Consider the following 24,228-nt stretch of genomic DNA (forward strand, 5'->3'; position numbering starts at 1 on the left):
TAATAAACAATTACAGTCCAAGGTAGAATAATAACTGGATTAGAAGCATTGCAAAAAATAAAAAAATATGATGGAAAGTAAAATATAATAACTGCCTAGAATTAATTAAAAATAAGAATATTTTTATCAACAATAATCCATCAGCACCCACATTTCCTAAACTGTTGGAAATCCAAAAAGAAAAACTACTGATCAGACCTATTTATTATCAGGATTGTAAATAATATTAATCATAATAATACAATACATTATAATATTAACACAAATAATGTTGGCAGTTAAGATGATTGTAATCTTCAATTGTCAGACTTTGATTTTTCCTACCTCTAAAACATTATGAAACATTATACTAATGTTGTTCTCCCAGTTGAAATATTTCTTTTCACTGGGTCAACCAGATTTTTCCATATTTTCAGAAAACTGGTTGTTCAATACACAGCCATTTCTTAGTTAGGTAATTTTAAGCTTGTAAAAGTTTCTAGAAAACTGCACAGAAAAGTAGGAAATCTGAATTTTTGTCAAAGACTATCTTTTTAATAAAGTTGTAAATCTCTGCTTATTCAGGGAATTAATTAATTTTCAGTGCTGAAAAATTCAGTGCCCCAGTCTAAAAGTGATGCTGATGGTTATTAATAAATTTATAAATCTCCTCCAGTTTGATGTCTTTCTACTTTGTCTTTAGTAAAGAAGAAACAATTTTAAACATAAAAAAATATAATGCGTGGATACTAAAGCAATTTTAAAATCTACCTCTAAGTTAAGTAATCTCCATGAAATGTCAAATATAATTTTGTCTAATAACTTACAAATTATTTGAAAAAAAAAAACAAAAAACAAATGAATTTATGCTGACATATTTTTAATGCTAAAGAATTATAATTTAATCATTTTAATATTTAACTTAATAAATCTAATGCTTTGTGGGAGTTTTCAAACTGAAAATTGATTTGGATATAAAACAGATCAGATAACTTTACCAAAATACAAAAAGGACTTCTTTATCTCATTCCCCGGTCTTGAGAAAAATAATTTAATATATTTTTTTCTAATATTTCAAATACCAATAATATTAATCCATTTCAAACAAAGCCTTTCACATTAAATGATTTTGTTGATGAATCAATATTTTTCTATTTTTTGCTGATTTCTAGCAAGATGCATTTCAAATGTAAAGAGTATTCACTGGCGGCTATTGATAAAATTGCTCCCGTATTTAAAAAAAATTGTAGATATTATTACAAATCTTATTAATAAAACTTTCACCAATGGAGTATTTCCCAGCTGCCATAAGACTTCCATTAATACCCTTGTTAAGAGAAATTCAAACTTAATTTACAAATTTGTATGCTAATTTCATTATTGCCTATACTTTCTAAACTATTTAAATAAAATTTTGAAAAATAGATTTTTAACACCTCAAAAGTATAAGACTTTTAGTATAACTTTCAGCACATTTTTAGATAAAATTCCTTACTGACATAGCCATTTCTCAATTTTTAGAAAATAATTTTAAAAGCACAGATGAGAGAAACATTACATTTAAAATTTTTTTTACAATTTTAGGAAAACATCTGATTCCTAATTCCATCTTTTGATAAGAAAGCACATGTAAAATATCCTCACTGCAAGATGTAAGATGCAGAGTACTACAGAGAGATGACCTTGGTCCCTTACTTTCCTTATTGATTATACAGATAACAAAAAAAAATATATATAATTTTGAATTGAGATATAAGTAGGTGAATTACAGGTATTTTTTATGCTGAATCCTTAAAATGAAATCAGTTTTTCTTCATCACCCTCAGAATTTTAGTTATGACCCGTTAAAATATTGAAAACTTCTTAAATAATAGAATACACAAATAACAATAATTACAATTAAAATTCCTACCTTTATTTTGCAGACATTTATGTTTATGCTATTTTTATTTTATTTTTGTGTTCAATGAAATCTTCTCTTTTTATCATCCAGTAGCAGTCACTCATTATAGATTCATCCCATCTGCCTTGATAATGTTGTTTCATCTGCAATATATCTTGGTGAAACCTTTCTCTTTGTTCGTCGCTTATGTCACTCGAGTTTAAAGGGAAAAAGTCCAAATGAGAATGTAAAAAATGAATTTTCAATGACATTTTGCAGCCAAAATTTTTGTAGTTCACTAAGAGTTCATTTATAAGCTGATTGTGGTTTTCAGATTTTTTGTTTCCAAGAAAACCAGTAACAACATCCTTGAATGACTTCCATGCTGCTAGTTCTTCACTTTACTGTCAAATATATTTTCACGAATTAATTTTCTTATTTGTGGCCTGATGAATATACCCTCTTTTAATTTGGCTTCACATAACTGTCAAAAATTCTCTGCTAAATATTTAAAGCCGTCTCCATCTTTATTTAAAGCTTTTATGAAATTCTTCAGCAGGCCTAGTTTTATGTGATCTTCAAAAAATAATATGATCTGCTTCAAAAAGGGAAATATTGACAACGCTTTCCTTTCCTGGTGTAAACTGATTTATTTTTGGTCAGTCTTTAACTGCACAGTGTTTAACTACAGCCCGACTATCCCACAAATACAAGAAACACATATATTTTGTAAAGCCACTCTGGAGACTGAAAGGAAACCCAATCTCTTTCAAGTCAGCAATGATTCACCATATTTAATAGTTTTTAAAATGTTTGACATACTTTCATATATTTCTTTCATTCCTACAGCATCTGCTACTGGTATAGAAGAAAACTTATTTGAGTTAACAACACTGCTTTTAAGCTTCTTTTTAATAAGCCCCCCCCACACACACAAAACTTAACAAATCTTGATGTTAAATAAAATAATATTAAAAATTATTCTGTAATAAAAATCTTTCACTAAATTTATGGCATCACTTATGAAACAATCTTTATAATTTGTGTATGATAAAACCCACTACTAATGAACACAGCAAGTCATACCAAGAGCTGAACTCATACTGAAGAAAATTTCATCATGTTGAATTACTCATTACTTGACTCACTGACATGTCTATACATGTCTGGCTTGACATGAAATGACATCATTCACTGTTAAGTATCAAATAAAGATCTACAGCATGCATTACAATATAAATCAGATATGAATAAGCATAACATACAGACGTACTAACTTATTTGTATAGTTTGTACCATGAATGATGGAACAAATAAATTTAAGAGATTGTAACTTAAGAATGTTACATGATGGGTTGTTTCAGAATACATATTCAGATTCAGCATACAAAATACTGTATAGAACACCTACTCCCTTTACAGTTCCAAATTTTATGTTGACCAGTGTAATTATTATTACCTTCTCAAAATCTTAAACAAATTCTTTTTTACCGTCTTTGCAAATAACACAATTCAATCTATATCCAAAGATAACTATTTAAAAAGGACATGACTAGAAATATAGTCAATTCTTGACTTATTAAAAATGAATAAACAGTAGGGTGAAAAATATAAACTAACATATCTCTTATTGATACAACATGTATTACATTCCATGTCATAATTATAATGTTTATAGGTGAACAGACATGAGTCACCATCATCCTCAAAAATGAAACAAACATTTATCTCTTAAAAATAACCATTTATTTTCATTTAATAAATAATAGCAATAATTTTCGAGAATAATAATCATTAATACATTTGTAATAATGTTTATGTTAATTAATCAGAAGAATTGAGTGACTTATCACAATTTATTTAGACAAATTTATATTTGTATAAATAAATTTATTTTCAAAGAAATAAATATTATATTAATTAATTATAAACAATATTTTTGGGGATCATTAGCCAGCCATTTGACTAATTTAATCTGATTCTCTACTACTTTCTATTCTTGCTTATAACATCAAAATATTTACTACAACCTCATTTTATCAGCCTTAAAAAAGATGAAGATATGGGTAAGCCCAGAATAATAGCTTTGCTATGATTACGTAATTGGTGTCCTCAAATACAATTGAAAGAAATGCTTTCCCCTTTCAGGAGTAATTTTTTTGTCTTTTAACACCTGCCTTAGATTTTGCTTCTTAATTTCATACAAGGGCTTCTGTAAGAGATATGTTGGCTAATTTACATGTAGCTTATATTCATTCAAGGCACAATGTCATGGCTTTCTAGCATATTTTATATGCATTTTCCCACTCTCTTTGATAACACTCTTCCACATCTCAGACACTGCATCTTTTCTGTTCATGGCTATTTATTCAGATTGCTCGTATTCAGATTTGCAGAAAAATTAATGGAAAATGCAAAGCAGCAAAGTAGAACTGACTGAAGAACATTGTAATAGGTAAGAAAAATATTAACTGAAAAGGTAGGTTTGCAAATAGAAAATTAAAAGAAAGATTTAGGAAAATGAATTGTAACGTATCAGTATAAGAGATGTGGATGGAACACTAATGTCATAGAGAGAAGTAAGACCAGTAGATGACAGAAGTACATAGCAAAAAGTATTCTAGGGGAAATCTGATATAATGTTAAAGGAGATAAAAGAATGTAATGATTTCTGAGGAGGCTTTGCTATGTTCAGAATTTTAAAAAGCATAAACAAATTTAAGAGTTTTAGAAAGCGAAAACAAAAATAAAGCATTAGGAATTATTGATATATCTGAATTACTGATAAATAGAACTAAAAAATCTTCACATGTTAATTTTTAAAATCTATAAAACTGGAGGCTTCAGATGAAAAAAATTCAATTGTTGTTATCATAAAAGCAGGAGCAGATAAAGATGAGAACTGTTACTTTCAGTTTAATGTTTATTGTATTAAAAATATTTACAAGGATAACCTATATGTGAGTAAAATGTTTGGTCAATGATAATATGAATGAAGACTATTCATTTTGAGAAATTGATTTCTCATATAAACCATAAAATGGATCAAAAGTTTTTTTTTGGTTTTTCTAAGCTAAATAATTAAGATTCAGTGATGACATTATTCTTAAGCAGACACCAAGATTAACATGAAAAAAAAATTTAGTATCATGGATTTATTGATCAGAGAGATATCCAATCCAAAAATAAGTAAGACTTTAATATAGATAATGAAATGTGGTAAAAAGGAGTCTTCCTTCCTTATAATACAATGAAGAATGAAATGTTAAGATGGGAAAACACACTATACCAGGAGTTGAAGAAATTTCTTATTTAGGGAGTAAAATTATAAAGGATGGCCTAAGCAGACCGGCACAACAAAGTCTTCTTGGATTTTCTGCAGATAACAAGCAAACATAGATTTAAACATTACAAAGAACTCTAGTTTTTACGCAGAGAATATATTAGTGTGGAGAGTAGCACTTTACAGTGGTGTAACATGGGCAATAGGAAAACTGATTAGAAAAGAAAAAGGACTAAAGATGCACACTATGGAAGGAATTAAAAATTTGGAGGGTTAATAAAATTTGAAATGAATTGGTTCTAAGATGAATAAAGGTGAGAAATTAGTGATAATCTTATAAAGGGTGAAGTAGATGGTGGAGTAATGTATGAAGACTATCAGGTTTAATTAATTTAGTAAACCAGTAATTTAAATTGTGCAGTAAACCTGTTAATTTAGTAAACTGGTAAATAGAAGGTAGTGGAAGATAATGAGTAAAATGTGTAAAACAAGCGAGACTGTACAATCTTGTACGTTAAAATTACAAGGTTAATGTGGAACAGAAAAGAATGGAGAATAGCATCAAACCAGCCAAATTACTGATGAAAACAAAAAAAAACCAAACTAATATTAGCTGGACTCAAAGATGAATGAAATGAAAGCCAAGCAAATTGTATAAATCAAGTTGGTGGGACTACTTTGAAAATTATGAATTAAACTGTTGGAGAATTAGTCATAAATCAAATATGAAATTTATATAGTTCAATTTTTAAAACAATTAGGATCTGCTGATCTGATATCAAGTTGACAAGACCAATTAAGATTAGTGTAATTAGAATACAGTATCAAAAATTAAAAATTATTGTCAATTTATGCACAGATTAGCAATTTTTTTTTTTTATTGTAAATGAACCATGTAATTTGTTGATCTGCAAGATCAGCTAACATGATTAAATAGTGGTACAACTTAGTATAGCTATTCAGAATAAAATATATATACTCAAACGCAAGACTCAATCATTCTTTTTTCTTTTTTTTAAAGAAATTAACAAATTACAAACAAACTAAACTTAAGGACTTGCTATTTGCTAATGGTGCAAAAATATAAAAAAAAGAAAAGATTAATAATGGGTAATAAGCAGAAAAGTGGCTTAATTTTTTATGATTTAGATTTTGATATTGAATTCTAACTCAGGATGATATTATGAATATTACTTAGATGTCATATTTGAGGAATCTAATTCTTGCAACAAATTGTGTTCTGACTAGTTTTTTAGATAATCCTGTTAACCTAATAATTCACTACTGGACTGAATATTTACTTTAAAAAAATTGAAGTATGGTTCATTATTTAACTACTTATTTAATGTCTGCAATAGTTTAATTTCCAAATTTTCAAAGTGGTTCTGCAATTGGGAGGTATAAATTGAAATATACATGAAAAAATACCAGAGTTATGCTAAGAATTGAATCTAAGATGATAATCTAATTTAACAATCTGCTGACCAATTCAACAGCTTGCCATTTTGTCCAGAAGCAAATTCTTGTAAAAACCATATAAACAACTTACAAACATAAAAAAAAGGTTATATTAAGAGATACACCTGGCATCCATTTTCACAAGTTTGTACATTAACCCAGTAATTATCATGGTTCCAAATGCTCTCTATACCAAGGTAATTTGGATTTGATAATGGAAACGCAAGACCAGATGGTGGTTCAATAAAAAATGGTTCAGTAATATCTCTTTTTCCAGGTAACATTAAAACCCAACTATGAATTCTCCAGCCATACAAAGGATCTGGTTCTGGTTTCTCTAATTCCTGCAACATGAATAAAAAAAAATTCAATTTTACATGAAGTAACAATCTTAAATTATTTAGTTTTATTTAGCACAGTTAATGAAAAAAAAAACTTCATGAAAGAATAGCTACATTAAAAACATTACAGTTTACAAATGAAAAAATCAATTAGTAGATAAATACAATCTAGTTTGGAATTTACAATAAATCAAACTGTACAACAAACAACTTGAAATGAAATGAAGTAGTTAAAAATAAATAAATAATGTTAAAAAGTACTAAATTAATGATCCCAACAAGTGTAAAGTTTATGAATGTATAAATCCCGATTTTGAAACATGAACAAATTTACACACACTCTTGAATTTTCAGAAAATCTGCAATTGATCAAAAATATCCTATGATATGTAAATCTTGTATAAAAGCTGATAAATATCAAACCACTTGAAACTGTGAACTACATATTTGATCACAGTTATAATCAGTTTTACAATTTTGACAAAATTTCTAATTTTTAAAAATATTTTTAAAAAATTGTTTAATTAATTAACTTTTGATGTGGTAACAACAAAAGCACTCTCAAATTAATTATTATCACAGTATTATCTTATCGCTTCATTTGTTTTGATGTGTTTATAAGTTCCTTAAATCTGTTTGTTCAGTAATAATTCTCAGTCAATACAAGGGCTCTAAGAAATTTTGTAGTATGACTTTACTTTTTATAATTTTTCAAAATAATTTCTACCACACATTTTGTACTTCTCCATCGTTTGAAACCAGTCTTCAAAGAAACCCTGCCTTGTTTCATAAGAGATCTAGGCACATTTATCATCCCAAGCCCTTAGGAGGTCATCATCACTTGTAAAATGCCTCCTTTCAGACTGTTCTTCAACAATGCTTGTGCAATTTTATTGTGGTGAAGAAACCATTTTGTCCATCCTTGAGTTTGGGTGCAGCATCTTGTGAGCTTCAACAACTTTAGGCAGGCATTCCTTGGAATATCTCTTCCCTGTAACTCTCTTCTGAATTTTTAACACAACTTGCTCTAAAACTCTTTTCACACTGAAAGAAAAATACGATCACCATTCTCTTTTAGCGATCTGGATTTTTGAACAGCAACAGTGGGTCTCCTCATCTTTAAACAACCCCACACTTTGTTCTGAGCCTTGGTTGGAAACTTATAATAGTACAGCTGAATTTTTCACCTATCACAATACTGTTCACATAGAGAGTCTTCCCACCTTCAAACTTTTTCAGCATTTCATGACACCATGAAATATGATGTGCTATTTGATCATCAGTCAAGTTATGCGGCACTAAAGAGTACAAAACTTTCTAATTTGAAGGTGATCTTGCAAAATAGTATAAAGTTCTGTGCATTAACACTAAGGATATCTCTATTTGGTGGTAGGTCAAACTACTGTCTATTTTTTACACTGCAGCAATGTTTCCCTCAGTAAAAGATGGTCAACCTGACCTTGGAGCATCCTCAAGGCTAAAATTTCCTTTTTAAAACTCTTAGTACCACTTAAAATTGTTATACAACAAGGACAATCTTCTCCAAGCATAGGAGTCATTCCTTTAAACACTGATCACTTAACCTACATGCAAAATTGTAGCGCAAATTGCCTGGTATTCAGTTTTTGACTACAAGACATCACTAATTCTTTTCACTAACACAACTAAAAAGCAAATGACACTGAGAAAGTAATTTGTACAATTTTCTGTATACTGTGTCATGTTTTAGTGCCTAATGATCATAACTATCAGTGATACTAAAAATAATAAATAGATAAAAAACACAAAATAAAGGAATTTAGCATACTTAGAACTAGAATGTTAAGATAGGAGAGAATGAGTCAAAGTTAAATGAATGGAGAGTCAATGATACAATCTTACATCAGTGGTAATTGTAATTAACAATCAGAATAAACATTTTAATATTATAACCATCTGTCTAATAAGGTTTAAGGATTAATCAAAGAGAATACAACATCAGGGTTTTTATCAATATGGCACGATAAAAAGAGTATATGTGTGTATATAACCAAAGCCACAGAAGGAGAGGAGGGTTTCCATGCATGGCTGGACTTGACCAGTTTATAATCAGTTATGTAACTGTATCAACATGAGAATTCTAAACAAACAACTGTAAGGAAAACAAAAGTTGTGGTTTTACAGAAACCATTTAATAAGATCTAATATTGTATGAATTGTGTAATTATCAGATCAAGTCAGGAAATTCAACAGTTTAGGTTACAAAATTGGCTTAGATGAGGACGTGTGTAGATCCTATCAGGATCTGTAGATTTATCAGGTTAAAATATATATTAAACAATTAAGAGAGCTTTCTTAGGTCAAGTATCATGGAAAACTCAATTAAAATTGTGTAAAATTAAGGATGTTGTTAATTAAAGGCAATAGCAAGGTGTTTAAGATTATGAAGGCTAAGGAATGAAAGTTATAAATAAATGAAATAAAAGTCATAAATGAGATTTAGATTGTATCACAATAATTTGGACTCAAACTGAGGTTAGTGAGATCTCAAGGGTTCTTAGGTTCTTTGTTGAGAACATTAATTAAGACCCATGTCAGGAAATTTCAAGCTTTTGAAATATTTGTGTATGACTATTGAGAATTCCTTGCACAGCACATGTATAAAGCAATGAAGTAGTGGGAAACTGAAAAATGAATTTGAAATTAAAAGTATCAAAGAAAATGAGACTGAAATACTTTAGGTTTTTAATGAGGCACCCAGAGAGACATCAATGATTATAACTGATACATCAGGGGAAGATATAACAAATAGAGCAACTGAAAGGTTAGAATTTGTTGGCTGAAATACTTTAAAAATATGCTTTAATGCTATAATCTTTCAACCATTTAAAACAGAACCCATAAAAAGAATTAAAACAGCCATGTGGGTTGTCAATGTTCTATAACAGATTGACACTCAAGAAAAAGAATATAATAACAACTAAATATCAATTCTATAACAACTAATATCAATTCTAAAGAATGAATGGAAAGCAACTATCAATGCGGATATGGCTGAGTCATTTCCAGATTTGGTAATTGGTTTCCAATCCAACCTCAATGAGACACTGATGACAAAAAGAGACCAAGACAGACTCCTTACAAAGTAGAAATAAAATTTGATTGTAAAACAAGTTAAAAGATCTAATCCATGACTGAGGAAGAAGATAAAAAAGAAATAGAAATAATAACTTATTTATTTACTTTAAAGAACCTTCAATTTTAACTGACCGATATTCTTAACCTTTCTTCTTCAGCAGACCTTTCTTCCTCTTCTCTAATTTGAGCTTGTTCACGTTCTTCCATCATCAATTCAAATTTACTATTTAAATCTCTCACTGGTCTTGCAATATATTTTGAAACTGGTATTTCTGGTGGAGGAGGTTCTTCCTATAAATATTTGTTAAGCATAAATTATAAATATTAAATATATCATCAACATTTTTTTAAAAAATATTAAAATAAAATAATCAGAATCTTAAATCCTATAATTTACATATGTAATTTTTTCACTGATGTTAACTGTGAAAGTCAGCAATAAATTTACACAATCTATTAACTTTTAATGATGAACTGGATCAAAATTATTAACCAAATTAGTTTTATAAACCCATATCATAATGCTTTCAGTCACTTAGCTCTTCATTTCATTTTTTTTCAGGATGGTTTTTTGCTTGCAAGGGTACAAATAGGGGTTATGAACTTTTTTTTTTAATCTAATCACTGAACTTTTTTACCCAAAGTACTTTATTAAGTATAATGATATGTAGAAGGTTTAACATTACGTGGGATAACTGGGAGAAAGCATTACTTTAAAATTATTTCAATTTATTTCTAGATTAACACAAAAAAAAACATTTAAAAAAATCAGACTTTATGAAATGTTTGGAAAACCATGCATTTCTGTTCCTTAATTTATCATTTAGGCAAATAGGGTCTACATTTGTTTGTGTCAGTTCATACTTTTCATTATTATATTCTCTTGCTTTTCCATTCATAGTCTTTTTATTAACAGCTTATTATCAGAATTCTAAAAACTATAGAAAATAATCAATTATTTTCCTGACACAATAACTATTGTACATTTAGCATATAATGCTATTGTAGCATTAGAGTGTAACTGTTTTTATACCAAACTATCACATAGATTACAGTATCAGATACATTCTAATTAACAAACTCTTTTTATATTCCTGAACAAATATACAATGCAAATCATCAATCTAACTTCAATTTAAGGGGTCTACTGTCCTTCCAATACTGCAAATGCAAATCACTAACAGTCTTAACAACAGTTTGTTAAATTACACTGATTTCTAAATCTGTTACTTTTCTAGTGCTAACTACTAGTAAGTCTACTTTCAATATATTACAGTAAAAATTCTAATTTATTTAGTTATTCAAGATAAGATAACAATAATTCTAAAAATAAATTTGAAAAAATCAAATTACTTGTCAAACCATCACATCTAATCTGTGACTTAGTGCAAAGTCACATCTAATTGTAACTGTATATGCTTGCATTGTTTAAAAGAACAGCTTTTTTATGTATGAATATTAATGTTAATTTTTATTTAAAAAAAATAATAAGCACGTATCAAATCATGACATAAACAACCTAAAATTTAAAACAAAATTAATTAATTGTTACACAAAAATAGGATAATGTGGAATAAAATATTAAGATAGGGGAAGCCAATGTACCCTAAGATAGAACTATACTAATAACAAAGATAGAATTAAACTATCTATTCAGATAGTTTGGTATAAAAACAATTCCACTCTGCATGATATGCCGAATGTCCAATAATTATTGTTTTGGGAAAGTGATGACTTGTAATTATTGAAAACCATGATATGAGAGACAGACATTACCTGTAATCTGAAACAATGATTGAAAGTAGAACAGTAATTGCTAATATTGTGTAAATTATTTATAAATGACCAAATGTTATACGTTTTTCACTTTCATTCATAAGGTGCAGTTATTTAAAGTTTATTATGGGTAACATTAATTTTTATTTTTTGAAAATTTATTTTGATTTGGATTTAATTAATTTATATATTTGCTTTTTTTAGTCATCAGTTATTTGAGTGGTTTAATGCTACTCTCCATTCATTTTTAAATCTTAACATTATTATTACTACATTCTACATCCTCAGTTACAGCTGTTTTCTATATTCCAACTTTTGTTTCATCTACAGTTTTTATCATCCCTCTACCTTCAAATAAACTAAACCTAGATGTTTTTATAAAAGATCCACTCTTCTCCTCTCTTCAAAATCTAAACAAATTCTTCTATTCTATTTGTCTTAAGTCCTCTTCATTTCATATTTTATTGACCCACCTAATTTTCAACATCCTTCTGTAAAACACATTTCAAAGGCTCTATTCTTTGCCTTTCTGTGTTTCCTATTGTCCATGTTTCTGAATATTTGGAACTACATTTGATACTAACAGACTTCTATTTGCATAAAAACTACCCTTTCTTGTACCAGTCTTGATTAGATGTCTGGATTATTTTGCCCCCATCCTTTATAATTGATTATCCAAAACAACAAAGATCTCTCACTCCAGGTACATTAGCAACTCCTATCTTAATAATTATCCTCATTATCCTTTTTATTATTCTTTTTTTCTGTCACAATAAATTAAATTTATTTTTATTTATTTTTAAATTTATTTATTTTCAATTAGATTTCTCTCCTAGCAATAAATCCATGCTATTCAGTATTTCTTGCAACTAATTTTTGATTTCAAAAAAAAAATAAATTGCTTTTTTACCTTCTATTTATTTCTATCCTTATTTATTCCATATTGCCTTTTCTATATTGAAATTGAAAAACGAAGGATGCAGACTCTAACATCTTTGTGTCTTGTTTCTGAATTTCACAGTTCTTTGTTCATTCATCTTCTATTCTTTTTAATTCCCACCTGATTATTCAGTTAAAATTTTATTCCATTTAACATTACCAAATGCTCTCTTAAGCATTTATGTGGCATTTCCAACTGTAAATGTCATATATATATATATATATATATATATATATATATATATATATATATATATATATATATATATATATACTTTATTCAATGCTGATTGTTGGTATTCATTACATATGTTATTTATTCTTTGATTCATTGTTGCTGAGTTCACTATTGAACTTATTTTCAGTAAAGTGTATTTTATATTCCATTAATCATTTGATCAAATATAAAATAAGTGAAAAAATACCAGAAACATTTTTCTGATTAAAAGAAAGTTTTAATCCAGACATATTTTGTGGATTCTAGATTGCCCAGATACTTGTTGCTTTCCAAAGGTGAACATTTCATTTATATTACAAATATTTACAAATACATATTACATATTATAAAATACATATAAACATATACATACTACAAATATGTAGTCATATATTTCAATACATATTACAAATACAAATATATTAGAAATACAGTTAAATTAGTAGTGTAGAAAAAATATAAATCTTTTTACTTACAAGAGCAACTGTAAATAAAACACTTTTTCACACTAAAAACTACTATATTTATTTATATCTGGCTTTATTTACGATGTCTGTAAATAAAGTGGGGCTAGTTTTTTTGGCAGTCAAAGTGGCAACGTTGTAAAGTTACTAGTAAACATATGGTTATATGAACAGCTGATTTAAATTATATATTCATATTTTTAGTCTACTGTTGCCACATGAGATGTAAACAATCTTTTTGTGAAATGAGTTTTTGTTGCACGTTACAAAAATGACTGATATTAATTATGATCAATGTTGTGCAATCAAGTTTTGTGTTAAACTTGGTGAGAATGCTACTGAAATCTTTTCAAAATTGAAAAGGGTGTATGGAGATGATGCTCTGTCATGAGCCCAAGTTTTTAGATGACTTAAATCACTTTCAGAAGGCCAGGAATCAGTTATGGACGATCCATACTCTGGAAGATCGTTAATGTCAAAAAGTGATGACAATGTTGAGTGAATTGATATGGTGCAACCGGTGATTAACTGTCAGAATGATTCCAGAACAATTGAATTTAACCATACTACAGTCCATCAAATTTTAACAAACAAAATGAACATGAAAAAAATTCGTGCAAAATTGGTCCCAAAAAACCTCACTGTTGAACAGAAAAACAACAGGGTGGAAGTGTGCTGCAATCTTCTAGGGCGAATTGAAACTGATCCTGATTTCTAAAAAAATGTTATTATTTGTACTGGTGATGAATCTTGGATATTTGAGTACTATGCAGAAACAAAACGCCAGAGCGAGGAGTGGCACACTTCAAACTCACTTCGTCTCAAAAAAGCAAAAATAGCAAATCAAAAATCAAAACTACGCTAATCTGTTTCTTTGATAGTAATGGCATTGTCCATAAGAAGGTTTTGCCTACAGGACAGACTCTAAATCATTATGTTTACCGAGAAATTCTTGAAAGACTGCGGAAAAGAGTTGCTCATATGATACCGTCAAAGACAAATGGATGCTGCATCATGGCAATGCACCTTGTCACACTGCACTCTCCATTAATGGGTTTTTGGCAAAGAAAAACATTCCTTAGTTCCTCAACCACATTCACCTAACTTGAGTCCCTGCGACTTTTTCATGTTCCCAATTTTAAAAAAATACCTCAAAGGACACCATTTTGGAACAGTAGACAATATTAAAAAAAATGTAACCAAACATCTGAAAGATATTTCAGTTTCTGAGTTCCAACACTGTTATGAAGAGTGGGAAAATTGTTTGAAGCGTTGCGTGGCTTCTCAAGGGAACTATTTCAAAGGTGATAGAGTCCATGTATAATTGGATTATAAATAAAAGTTTTTCTGAACTAGTCTTATTACTTTATTTACAGACCTCATATAAATCACACAAAGAGCAAGCGGATGAGCATGGATAAGTATAATAACTACTACAGCATTTGCCTGGACAGATCAAGGTAATCTATGGTAAGACCTTGACCATAACAGTGCTATAAATACACTATTAATTATAAAAAAAAGAGAAGATGTTTAAGTTCTCTTTTATCAATAATACATGAAGTAATAAATGTATGAAGTTAAAATAAATTAAATATGTGAAGATAATGTTTAAATAGATTACATAAAAGTTACATAAATTACAGTTTACGGTTTAGTAAATTATAGTTTACATAAATTACATAAATTTACATAATTAGTAACAATTATGAAAGAGATAATCAAAATTTTTTTGAGGACTTATCTGAAAATGTTAAACAGAGATGAAGGAAATGCAGGGACTTTTTAGTATTTATCAATAATACTAAGGACTTAAGTTTATAAATGACTTATTGATAGGTTTTTAGGAATAAGTGATCATGTATATAAATATTAGTAAATTAAATATTTAGTAGCAACGGTAGTACACCACTTATAAATATATGACCAAACTAATTAAAATTTCTAATTTACTAAAAGTTAGTCTAAATGACTTATACTTATGGGAATCACAATGACCTGACACTAGAAAACTTCTTCAGACTTTTTGAAAGAGCCCAGAGAGATAATATAATTTTAGATAGAAATATACATTAACATAATTAATGTTTCACAGTGACAAACCATTTTATTTAGATGTTTCATAGCAAAACAGTATAGACTATTTCTATAATGATGAACTCAATCTGAATATGCAATGAGAATGTATCATTTAACAAGACTATATTGATATTTCACCCAACAGGCAACACAATACTGCTATTATTATTAATTAAAATAATATCATTGCAGTTAACTCTGACTACCTAGAAGCACAATGCAATGATTTTATCCATATTTAGTTAGTTACAATCCATCTACTCCACCTCTAGTAAGTGTAAATGTATGTGAAGTAATAACAACAATAGCAAAACAAACTAGGTACATGTTAGTGTCCGTTGTAAAGCACTCAAAGTACAAAAAACACTAGGAAAAGTTACTTAGAGATTAATGAAGTGCAATGTACAATTTAAAAGGATTCTACATTAAATTTTATGTTAGCAGTTCAAAAACCTATTCTCTGGATGAATTGTAACCATCTAAACTTGAAATATGGTTAAAAACATTGATATTGCATTGTACTTTTCAGATAGTGTTACATTACTGATTGTGTGGGTAGATTTCCCATTAATGATAACAATAATATTTCTGTTACCAATATAGTAAAATTTTTGGGCATTTTTTATACATCAAATTCTCTTGGGATGATGAAATTGGTTCATTTGCAACAAATTCAAACCATATTGCTTTGTTTTAAAGTGCTTTAAAAGCTCAATGCTTGTCATTACAATTAAATATTTTTATGCATACATACACACTCATATATTTCCATCTGAAGTATAATCTCTTTGGGTTCCCTCGAAAAATCAGAACTATTTTTCAAGATATGAAAGCGAGCTATCAGATCACTGTTTGGCACCTGTAAGTATGATTTATCTAGAAAATTAAAAATGTTAACTTATGATTATATTTATGAATGTTCAGTCTTTGCTAAAAAGAATACTAACTTATTTAAAAAAAATATAACAATATCCACCTCAGTTAACCAAGAAGGGTCTTAGTTGCGTTTTATTTTTTTTCTAATTACTGAACTGTTTAAAAAATCTTCTCACTAATAATTTATTTAAAGTACAAGTAGATGATTTTCTTTTACAGAAACGATATTGCTCTGTTGATGAATTTTTTATTCCTTATTGAAAATAAAAAAAATCCCTTAATTTTTTGCATATCCATTCAACATGTATTTAAATAGATATTCAAATAATTTTCATTAACAGCTGATTTGTAAAGTATTTTTTATAAGCTTATAAATTATTAACTAGTTATTTTTTTTAATATTTAGTGTCTATGTATTTTACCTTGATTCTTATTTGTGGGTTTATATTTTAAATAATTAATACAAACTTTAATCACATTTGATTTTTATTATATGATTAATTGTGTTTAGTATGTTGCTCTGATCATGGTTTCCCTTGATCAATGAGGCAAATTTATTGTATCACAAAAAATTTTGGTTTTCAGATTTCAATGAAAATATCCAGTTTGACCATCCCTAAATCCATTTTGACTAGTTTCTGTGTGACGTATGTACGTTTCTGTGCATGTATGTATGTATCTCGCATTACTCAAAAATGATTGGCTGTAGGATGGTTGAAATTTTGGATTTAGGGCTTTTGTAACATCTAGTTGTGCACCTCCCCTTTTGATTGCAATTGACTGGCCAAAAGTGTCCAAAAACGCCCAAAATCCAAAAGATTTGGATTTTGAACTTTTATCCATATGACCTAATTTGGACATAACCTAATTTGGATTTTGGACTTTTTATTAACTGCAGTAATAAACCCTCATTGAGAGTTTTTCAACGATGTATCATAAGTGGTACTTATTTTCACTGGTTCCAGAGTTATAGCCAAATAAAATTTGAATTAATGAAAAATTTGAATCTTACAAGGGGAAGGCACATTGGTTCAAATTCGACTTCATCTCCTTTCTTTTTCTTTAACTTTTATTTAATTTAAATATACTGATTTATTAATAATTATTAACCTCTGATTGTAAAACATCTTTTTAGAATAAATAATAATTCAATAATGATAAAGAAATAAAAAAAAATATCATAAGTTATTAATAAAATAAAATTTTATGTACTTTTCATTTAAAAAAAATTGATATACGTAATTTAACAGGCATACAAGGAAGTCATTTAGTGTCTCATCAGATTTTTTATCCATAGAACAGCATATCTATCCATTCTTGATATGATCTAAAAGTATTATTATGTATCAACCTGAATAAAAATTTATTATTTATTTTATTCAACAGTTGTAGATATTCAAGGAAAATGTAGCTGAAATATGTAGAATATACAGCCATAAATATAGGAGAATGTATATCACCTGCAAGACTAAATAAATAAATAACACCTGAATTTTAGCAGGATTGTCTCTAGTACTGTCCTTCATATCCCTGGCATGATTACTTGTTATTACTGAGATACCTATGTCATTTTTAGAATTATTTATCAATATTATTCCCCAATCAAATATCAATAATTGTTACAGTAATAGCACTTAGTGCACATATTTTTAATCCCATCCATCCAAACATCTGGATTTTGCAGACTGATTTAATATTGGAATATTTTAATTATGCACATTGTCTTTTTTACAAAAGTTTCAGAATTCCATTTCTATAATACTTTTGTTAAAGCTTTTTAATTAAAAATTTTTACAGTATTATGAAATGGTCATAGTACAATAAATTTGTTCAGTTTTTAAAGTAGAATATTTTTATATTTTTTATATTTACTCAACGATAATTAATGAACTTATATTATTATAAATATACATATATGAGTGTTTACAAACAAGTGTAAGCTGTTGTTGCATAACAATCACTGAACTTGCTCATTTCATTCAAACAAATGTGAGTTTTATAGTGTTATGTGAGTGTACAGTAGTCCTATTTTCTTCATACTTATTACAAGTAAAATTTAAATTTATTATTAATACATACCAATCTTTGCGGTGGACTGGTAACATCTCTGCCTTTCATCCAAAGGTTCTCGGTTTTAAGTGACAATATTTTCACTTGAAGTTTTTGAAACATATGAAAAAATGCCACTTATTACATTATCATCGATTGGAATCTGTTGCAGGAGGGCAGGCTTAAATAGAATATCACTTCAAAAAAAATAAATGGAAAATTTCTTTGACTTTTTACAGGGTTTGATTTGTATAGCCAATTATAAGTGGCAATATTTTCAAACAGAAAATTCCATATGATTTGTTACAGGGGGGCAGTCAGATAAAACTGGATTTTAGATCCAGCTTTAAGTGACCATATTTTCGCATGAGAAAAAACGCCACTTCATTACATTATCATCCATCGGAATTTGTTGCAGGAGGGCAGCCTTAATAAACGGAAAATACACAGAATAAATTAATGGAGTTAATTTGTTTTTGGTTTTCTCTCCTTCGAATCAATTATAACATTCTACACAACATTCATTGACCCAAGGGAACAGATTATAGATATTATATTGTGTAAACAAAATTTAAAACGTACATTAAGAATGACTTTAAACAAGTTTCTGTTTCTCACATTTATTGTAATCTTAAATTTATTACATTTCCAACTTATTCTGGACTTTATTGATTTGGGTCTTATCTAATCAAAATAAATAGTATTTAATAATTTGTGTATTTCATTTAGCTTGGTTTTCTTATAAATTATGTACTCAGTTTGGTAAAGGAGTAAATTTTTTATTGTGTAAAAACCATAGGACAATGTTGTACTATTACGATCCATTAATGTTTTTTCTTTTAATAACAAGCGTAATTTTTCTTTAAAAAAGACCGATGAGAAACTTTTCAATCCCAAACAAAGCGGAATAATAACAAATAATTACAACCAGTATGTTCTAAGATATTTATATGCAAAATATATATTCAGATGTAAATTTATATTTTACACAGTATTACTTAATTAACATTGTTAAATGCAAGTGAGTGCTATCATCTCAAAGTCCTAATATCTCATATTTAATGGCATTAAATGAAATAAATAATACCATTCTGCCAGTCTGCAGCCAGAATCTCAGTCTTTAAAGTGGAAGGTCTTAAATTTGAATTCCTATCAGACTTTGCATTTTTCATATATTATAAAAGTTTTATTTTACTGGCATACACAAGCTTCAAGCTTATGTGATAAATCAACCGCCACAGAAAAATGATCTTAAACTAATACTTATAATTAATAATTTTTTTTAATACCGGTGGTTTTTCTTCAATTAGTGTGCAATTGGACCGAGTTAAGTCATTAACACACTTTTCTTGTGTAGCATATCCTGCAACTACATACGCATTATATCCAGAACCAATTAAAAGTGATGCAAGTAATATAGAAATCTCAAAACAGTTACCTCTCTGTGTTTTCATGACAGTATCAGGTGACACAAGTCTATCTGGCTGAAAAACAGAAAAAAACAATTTTTTTTAAGAAACAAAGTCATTTTCTTGAATGAATATGTATTAAAAATAAATATAAGAAATTATAATTATTATTATTTAACTAAATTGCTGGTTGAATCTATCTTAAACCAGTTCAAATTTGTAATCTAATGGATGACTCCCCAGGGTACCTAAGCATTAATTTGAACCTAATCTTTAAAGATAAAGGAACGTAAAGGTAATCAGGCATGATGGTAATCAAAACACCCCCTTGTGTATCATTCGTTGTGTATTAAGTAGTTCTATCTCTCTTACTTCTATAGCCCCCACAATAGAGATACTGTGGTTAAAAAATAAGATAAAAATATAAAATAAAATGTAAAAAATATAAATAAAACATAATATTTTATTATTTACAATATAATATAAAGGCTGCTGTTTTAACAGAAAATAAAATGTCTGGTAATGTGATTCAAGAACATAAGGTAATATATGAACAGTGCACATGTTCATAAAACTCAATAAATGTAAAAAAGAAATCTGCAGTAAATTTGATATTTTTCAAACAATTCAATCATTTTAAGATCTATTTATATCTTTATGATAAAATAAATCCTTTTTATTGAAAAACTACAACTAAAATTATGAATTCTTTTTTTCACATTTTTACATAAAAATATTTATTTCCAGTTCTGGAAATAAAATAAACTTTAATTAATTGGCTAATAAACATTTATGTTATTCATTAAACTTTTTTTTTATTAAATATAAAATTACTTGTTTGATTATATTTAAATTTTTGAAAACAAAATGCTCAACAAAATAAACCAATAATAAAAATTTGTTATTGTCATCAGTTTCAAAAATTATGTTTTCGACTTTTTGGAAATTTGGTAGCTCATGTACCAGGGGTTTTTTAATGATTAAAATATTTACTAAAATGATTTTAAATAAATTCAAAAACCATTTTTATTGATTTTTTTTTTTAACCTTAGGGCTCCCCCATCATAGGATGGCAAGTTATTTTAATGACTTTATTGTTTAACAAAATACGTTTCGAACATTAAAAATAAAATGAAATTCCAAAAATCTTTTTTTCATTTGGGGGCTATAGAAGCTCTCCGAGGAGTAAATATTTCCCTCAAGGGGAAGCATTAGAATAAAATTAATTCTTTAATAAATTATCCCTTAGTGATAAATTTAAAAAAATAAAGTTTAAAAATTAAACAAATTAATAATAAAAAAATATATATAAAAATTAACAAATTAATAAACTTGTTTAAAAATTCAAAGATACAGCCAAAATTCTAAATAAACAAAGCTGTAATTTTCTAGAATGGGGGTGAAAATTTTGGCTATTTTTTTTTCAAGAAATACTAAAGAGCAATGGCTCTATCAAAAAATTAATACTTTTACATTTTAAATGCAATGGGTACTTGCGATATTTATTTAAATTTAAAATAAATGTTTAAACAATTTTTTAAAAATTAAAAAAATATTTTTTGTTACCACAGACCATTGAGTGAGATGGGCAAAAAGGTATTTATAGTGGTTTACAGGCCTATCGGTGTAACCCACCAGGTTGGTCAAGTGGTGAACGCGTCTTCGCAAATCAGCTGATTTCAAAGTACAGAATTTTAACGTTCAAATCCTAGTAAAGGCAGTATTTTTATATGGATTTGAATACTAGATAGCGGTTACCACTGTTCTTTGGTGGTTGGGTTTTCAATTAACCACACATCTCAGAAATGGGACCTGAGACTGTTCAAGACTACGCTTCACTTACTCATACACATCATTCTCATTCATCCTCCGAAGTAATATCTGACGGTGATTTCCGGATCAAAAATTAAAAACTAAAATATAGATTTTTTCAATTTATTAAAACCTTATTTGGTTTAGTTTCATGTTGTCGTAATTATTTTTTCACTACATAAGCCAGGAAAGCATTACAATATATATATATATATAAATGACGCACATTTATATATATATATATATATATATATAAATGTGCGTCATCTATTTACACACGCGAGGGTAGGTCAATTATTATCCGCAATTTAGTTATATTTTTGCTAATGTTGGTAGTACTGTCGTGTTGCGTAGATGACGCATGCGTGGTTTAATTATTGTTATGTCTGTGCAGGTTTGATGCTGCTAGGTTAGTTCCATTATCGCTGCCTTGCCGATAACCATGGCTGCTCCGCTTTCTGTTTGCACCAAAGAAGAGCTACGTTTAGCGATCCGTTTTTTGTGGTCAGAAGGTGTATCAGGGGCCGAAATTCATCGAAGACTTTCGGTACAGTACGGGAACAGTGTGTTGCCGCAACGGAGTGTCTACGAATGGATAGAAAAATTCAAAAACGGTCGAACAAGTGTTACGCACGACGAAGGGGCCGGATGACCGTTTACCGCCACAAATGAGGAAAACATTGAGCGTGCACGTGACATGGTTTTCTTAGACAGACAAGTAACTATCGATGAAGTGGCACATCGCCTGCAAATTAGTCACGGTTCTGCCTACGAAATCATCTACAACAGACTCGGGTTTCAGAAAGTCTGTGCAAGATGGGTCCCAAAACAACTCACACAGTCGCATAAACAAACGCGCTTGGACATCTGCCAAAAACATTTGGATCGCTATGGTAAGGAAAGGGACATCTTTGACAGAATCATCACCAGTGATGAAACACGGATCCATCATTACGAGCCGGAGAGTAAACGGCAGAGTATGGAATGGAAACATCCAAGTTCGGCCTGCAAAAAAAGTTCAAGAACCAACCGTCCGCAGGAAAACTGATGCTTACGGTTTTTTTGAATTCACTAGGCACGGTACTGGAACATTATGAGGAAAGGGGCAAGACAATAAACAGTGCGCGTTACAGTGAGATGCTTACTGTCAAGCTGAAGTCTGCAATTCGAAGCAAACGCCGAGGACTGCTGTCGAAAGGTGTTGTGTTGCACGACAATGCCCGTCCACATACTGCTGCCCACACTGCTGGAACGCTCCAGAAACTCAACTTTGAAGTACCGGTTCGTCCTCCGTATAGTCCTGATCTTGTCCCTTCTGACTACCGGTTGTTTGGTCCACTTAAAGAGGCATTAAGGGGCCGTCGATTTACCTCGGACGAAACAGTGAAAGAAGCGGTGCATTCCTGGCTCACAGCTCAACCTTCTTTTATGAGGGCATCAGGAAGCTTGTGCAACGATGGACGAAGTGCGTTGAAATGCAAGGGGACTGTGTTGAAAAATGATGTACATGTAGGTCTCCTATTTGTATTGCAATAAAATTTATAACTACATTGCGGATAATAATTGACTTACCCTAGTATAATATATATATATATATATATATATATATATATATATATATATATATACACACACGCACACACATACACACATACCTATTGAAGAACTGCTGACTAAGAACTGCTGACAAGAAGAACTTAAAATATTTATTCAAAAAAAAAAAAAATGAGGGGATGCCAAACGGGATCAAGCTTCCCGAAATTTTTCTGGTTGTCCTTTTTTATGCCAATCAAAAAAAAAATTGAAATTGGAATAATACAACTGAAAATATGAATCAGAACAATACTATTAAAAAATTTCCAAAACGATTTTTATGAAATCCTTATCTGAAAAATTAGACTTTATTATTATTATTATTATTAGCGGTTTGTAATACAGCTCTAGGCCGTTTACTGCAACTTAAAAAAGCCATCGATCTCTCTATTTTTATCGTTTCCATCTCACAGTCCTCGCTTCCCCAAGGCTGTCACATCACTCATCCAATCCCTCCTGAACCAACCAATCTTTCTCCTTCTAGCAGGAATCCGGCACAAAATTTTCTGAGGTATACTGCCCTCCTCCATATGTCTCAAATGATCGTACAACAGTTGTCTTTCTTCCATTTTATGCAATAAGAGTGATTCACTGTCCATTTTCTTAAATATATAATCATTTCTTATTCGGTCTAAGATAGTCAGTTGACATCTTCTCCAAAAGCTCATCTTCCTAACCGTCATTCTACTTTTAAGTCTTGGAGAAAGATTCCATACTTTGACCCAACTGTGGAAAAACTTTCAACGAAAGAGTTTCTTTGAATTATTTGATATCTGAACGCTCTTTAAAACAAAATTAAGAACTTGATGGTCATTCTACAATTACTAATTTCTTTCAAAATTTATATAATATGGCGTTATCAACGCGAGAATATTTTTCAACCTCTATTAAATAAATAAATTTTAGATTTTTTTTTGAAACAATTTTTACTTCCTTGTACGAAGTAAAGGAAAT

General features: G+C 29.0%; 1 protein-coding gene across 1 annotated transcript in view; it reads right to left on the reverse strand.

Annotated features, from left to right (window-relative positions):
* lobo (coiled-coil domain-containing protein lost boys) overlaps positions 1-24,228 on the reverse strand; it is a 428,504-nt gene that overhangs the window by 42,729 nt on the left and 361,547 nt on the right. The window contains exons 4-6 of the mRNA XM_075367810.1: positions 19,750-19,944; positions 10,193-10,351; positions 6,728-6,946 (exon numbers count right to left, since the gene is read on the reverse strand). Coding sequence (XP_075223925.1) covers positions 6,728-6,946; positions 10,193-10,351; positions 19,750-19,944 — 573 coding nt within the window. The remainder of the gene's footprint in view (positions 1-6,727; positions 6,947-10,192; positions 10,352-19,749; positions 19,945-24,228) is intronic.

The sequence above is a fragment of the Lycorma delicatula genome, chromosome 5 (assembly GCF_047948215.1).
Source record: "Lycorma delicatula isolate Av1 chromosome 5, ASM4794821v1, whole genome shotgun sequence".
NCBI classification, from domain to species: domain Eukaryota; kingdom Metazoa; phylum Arthropoda; class Insecta; order Hemiptera; family Fulgoridae; genus Lycorma; species Lycorma delicatula.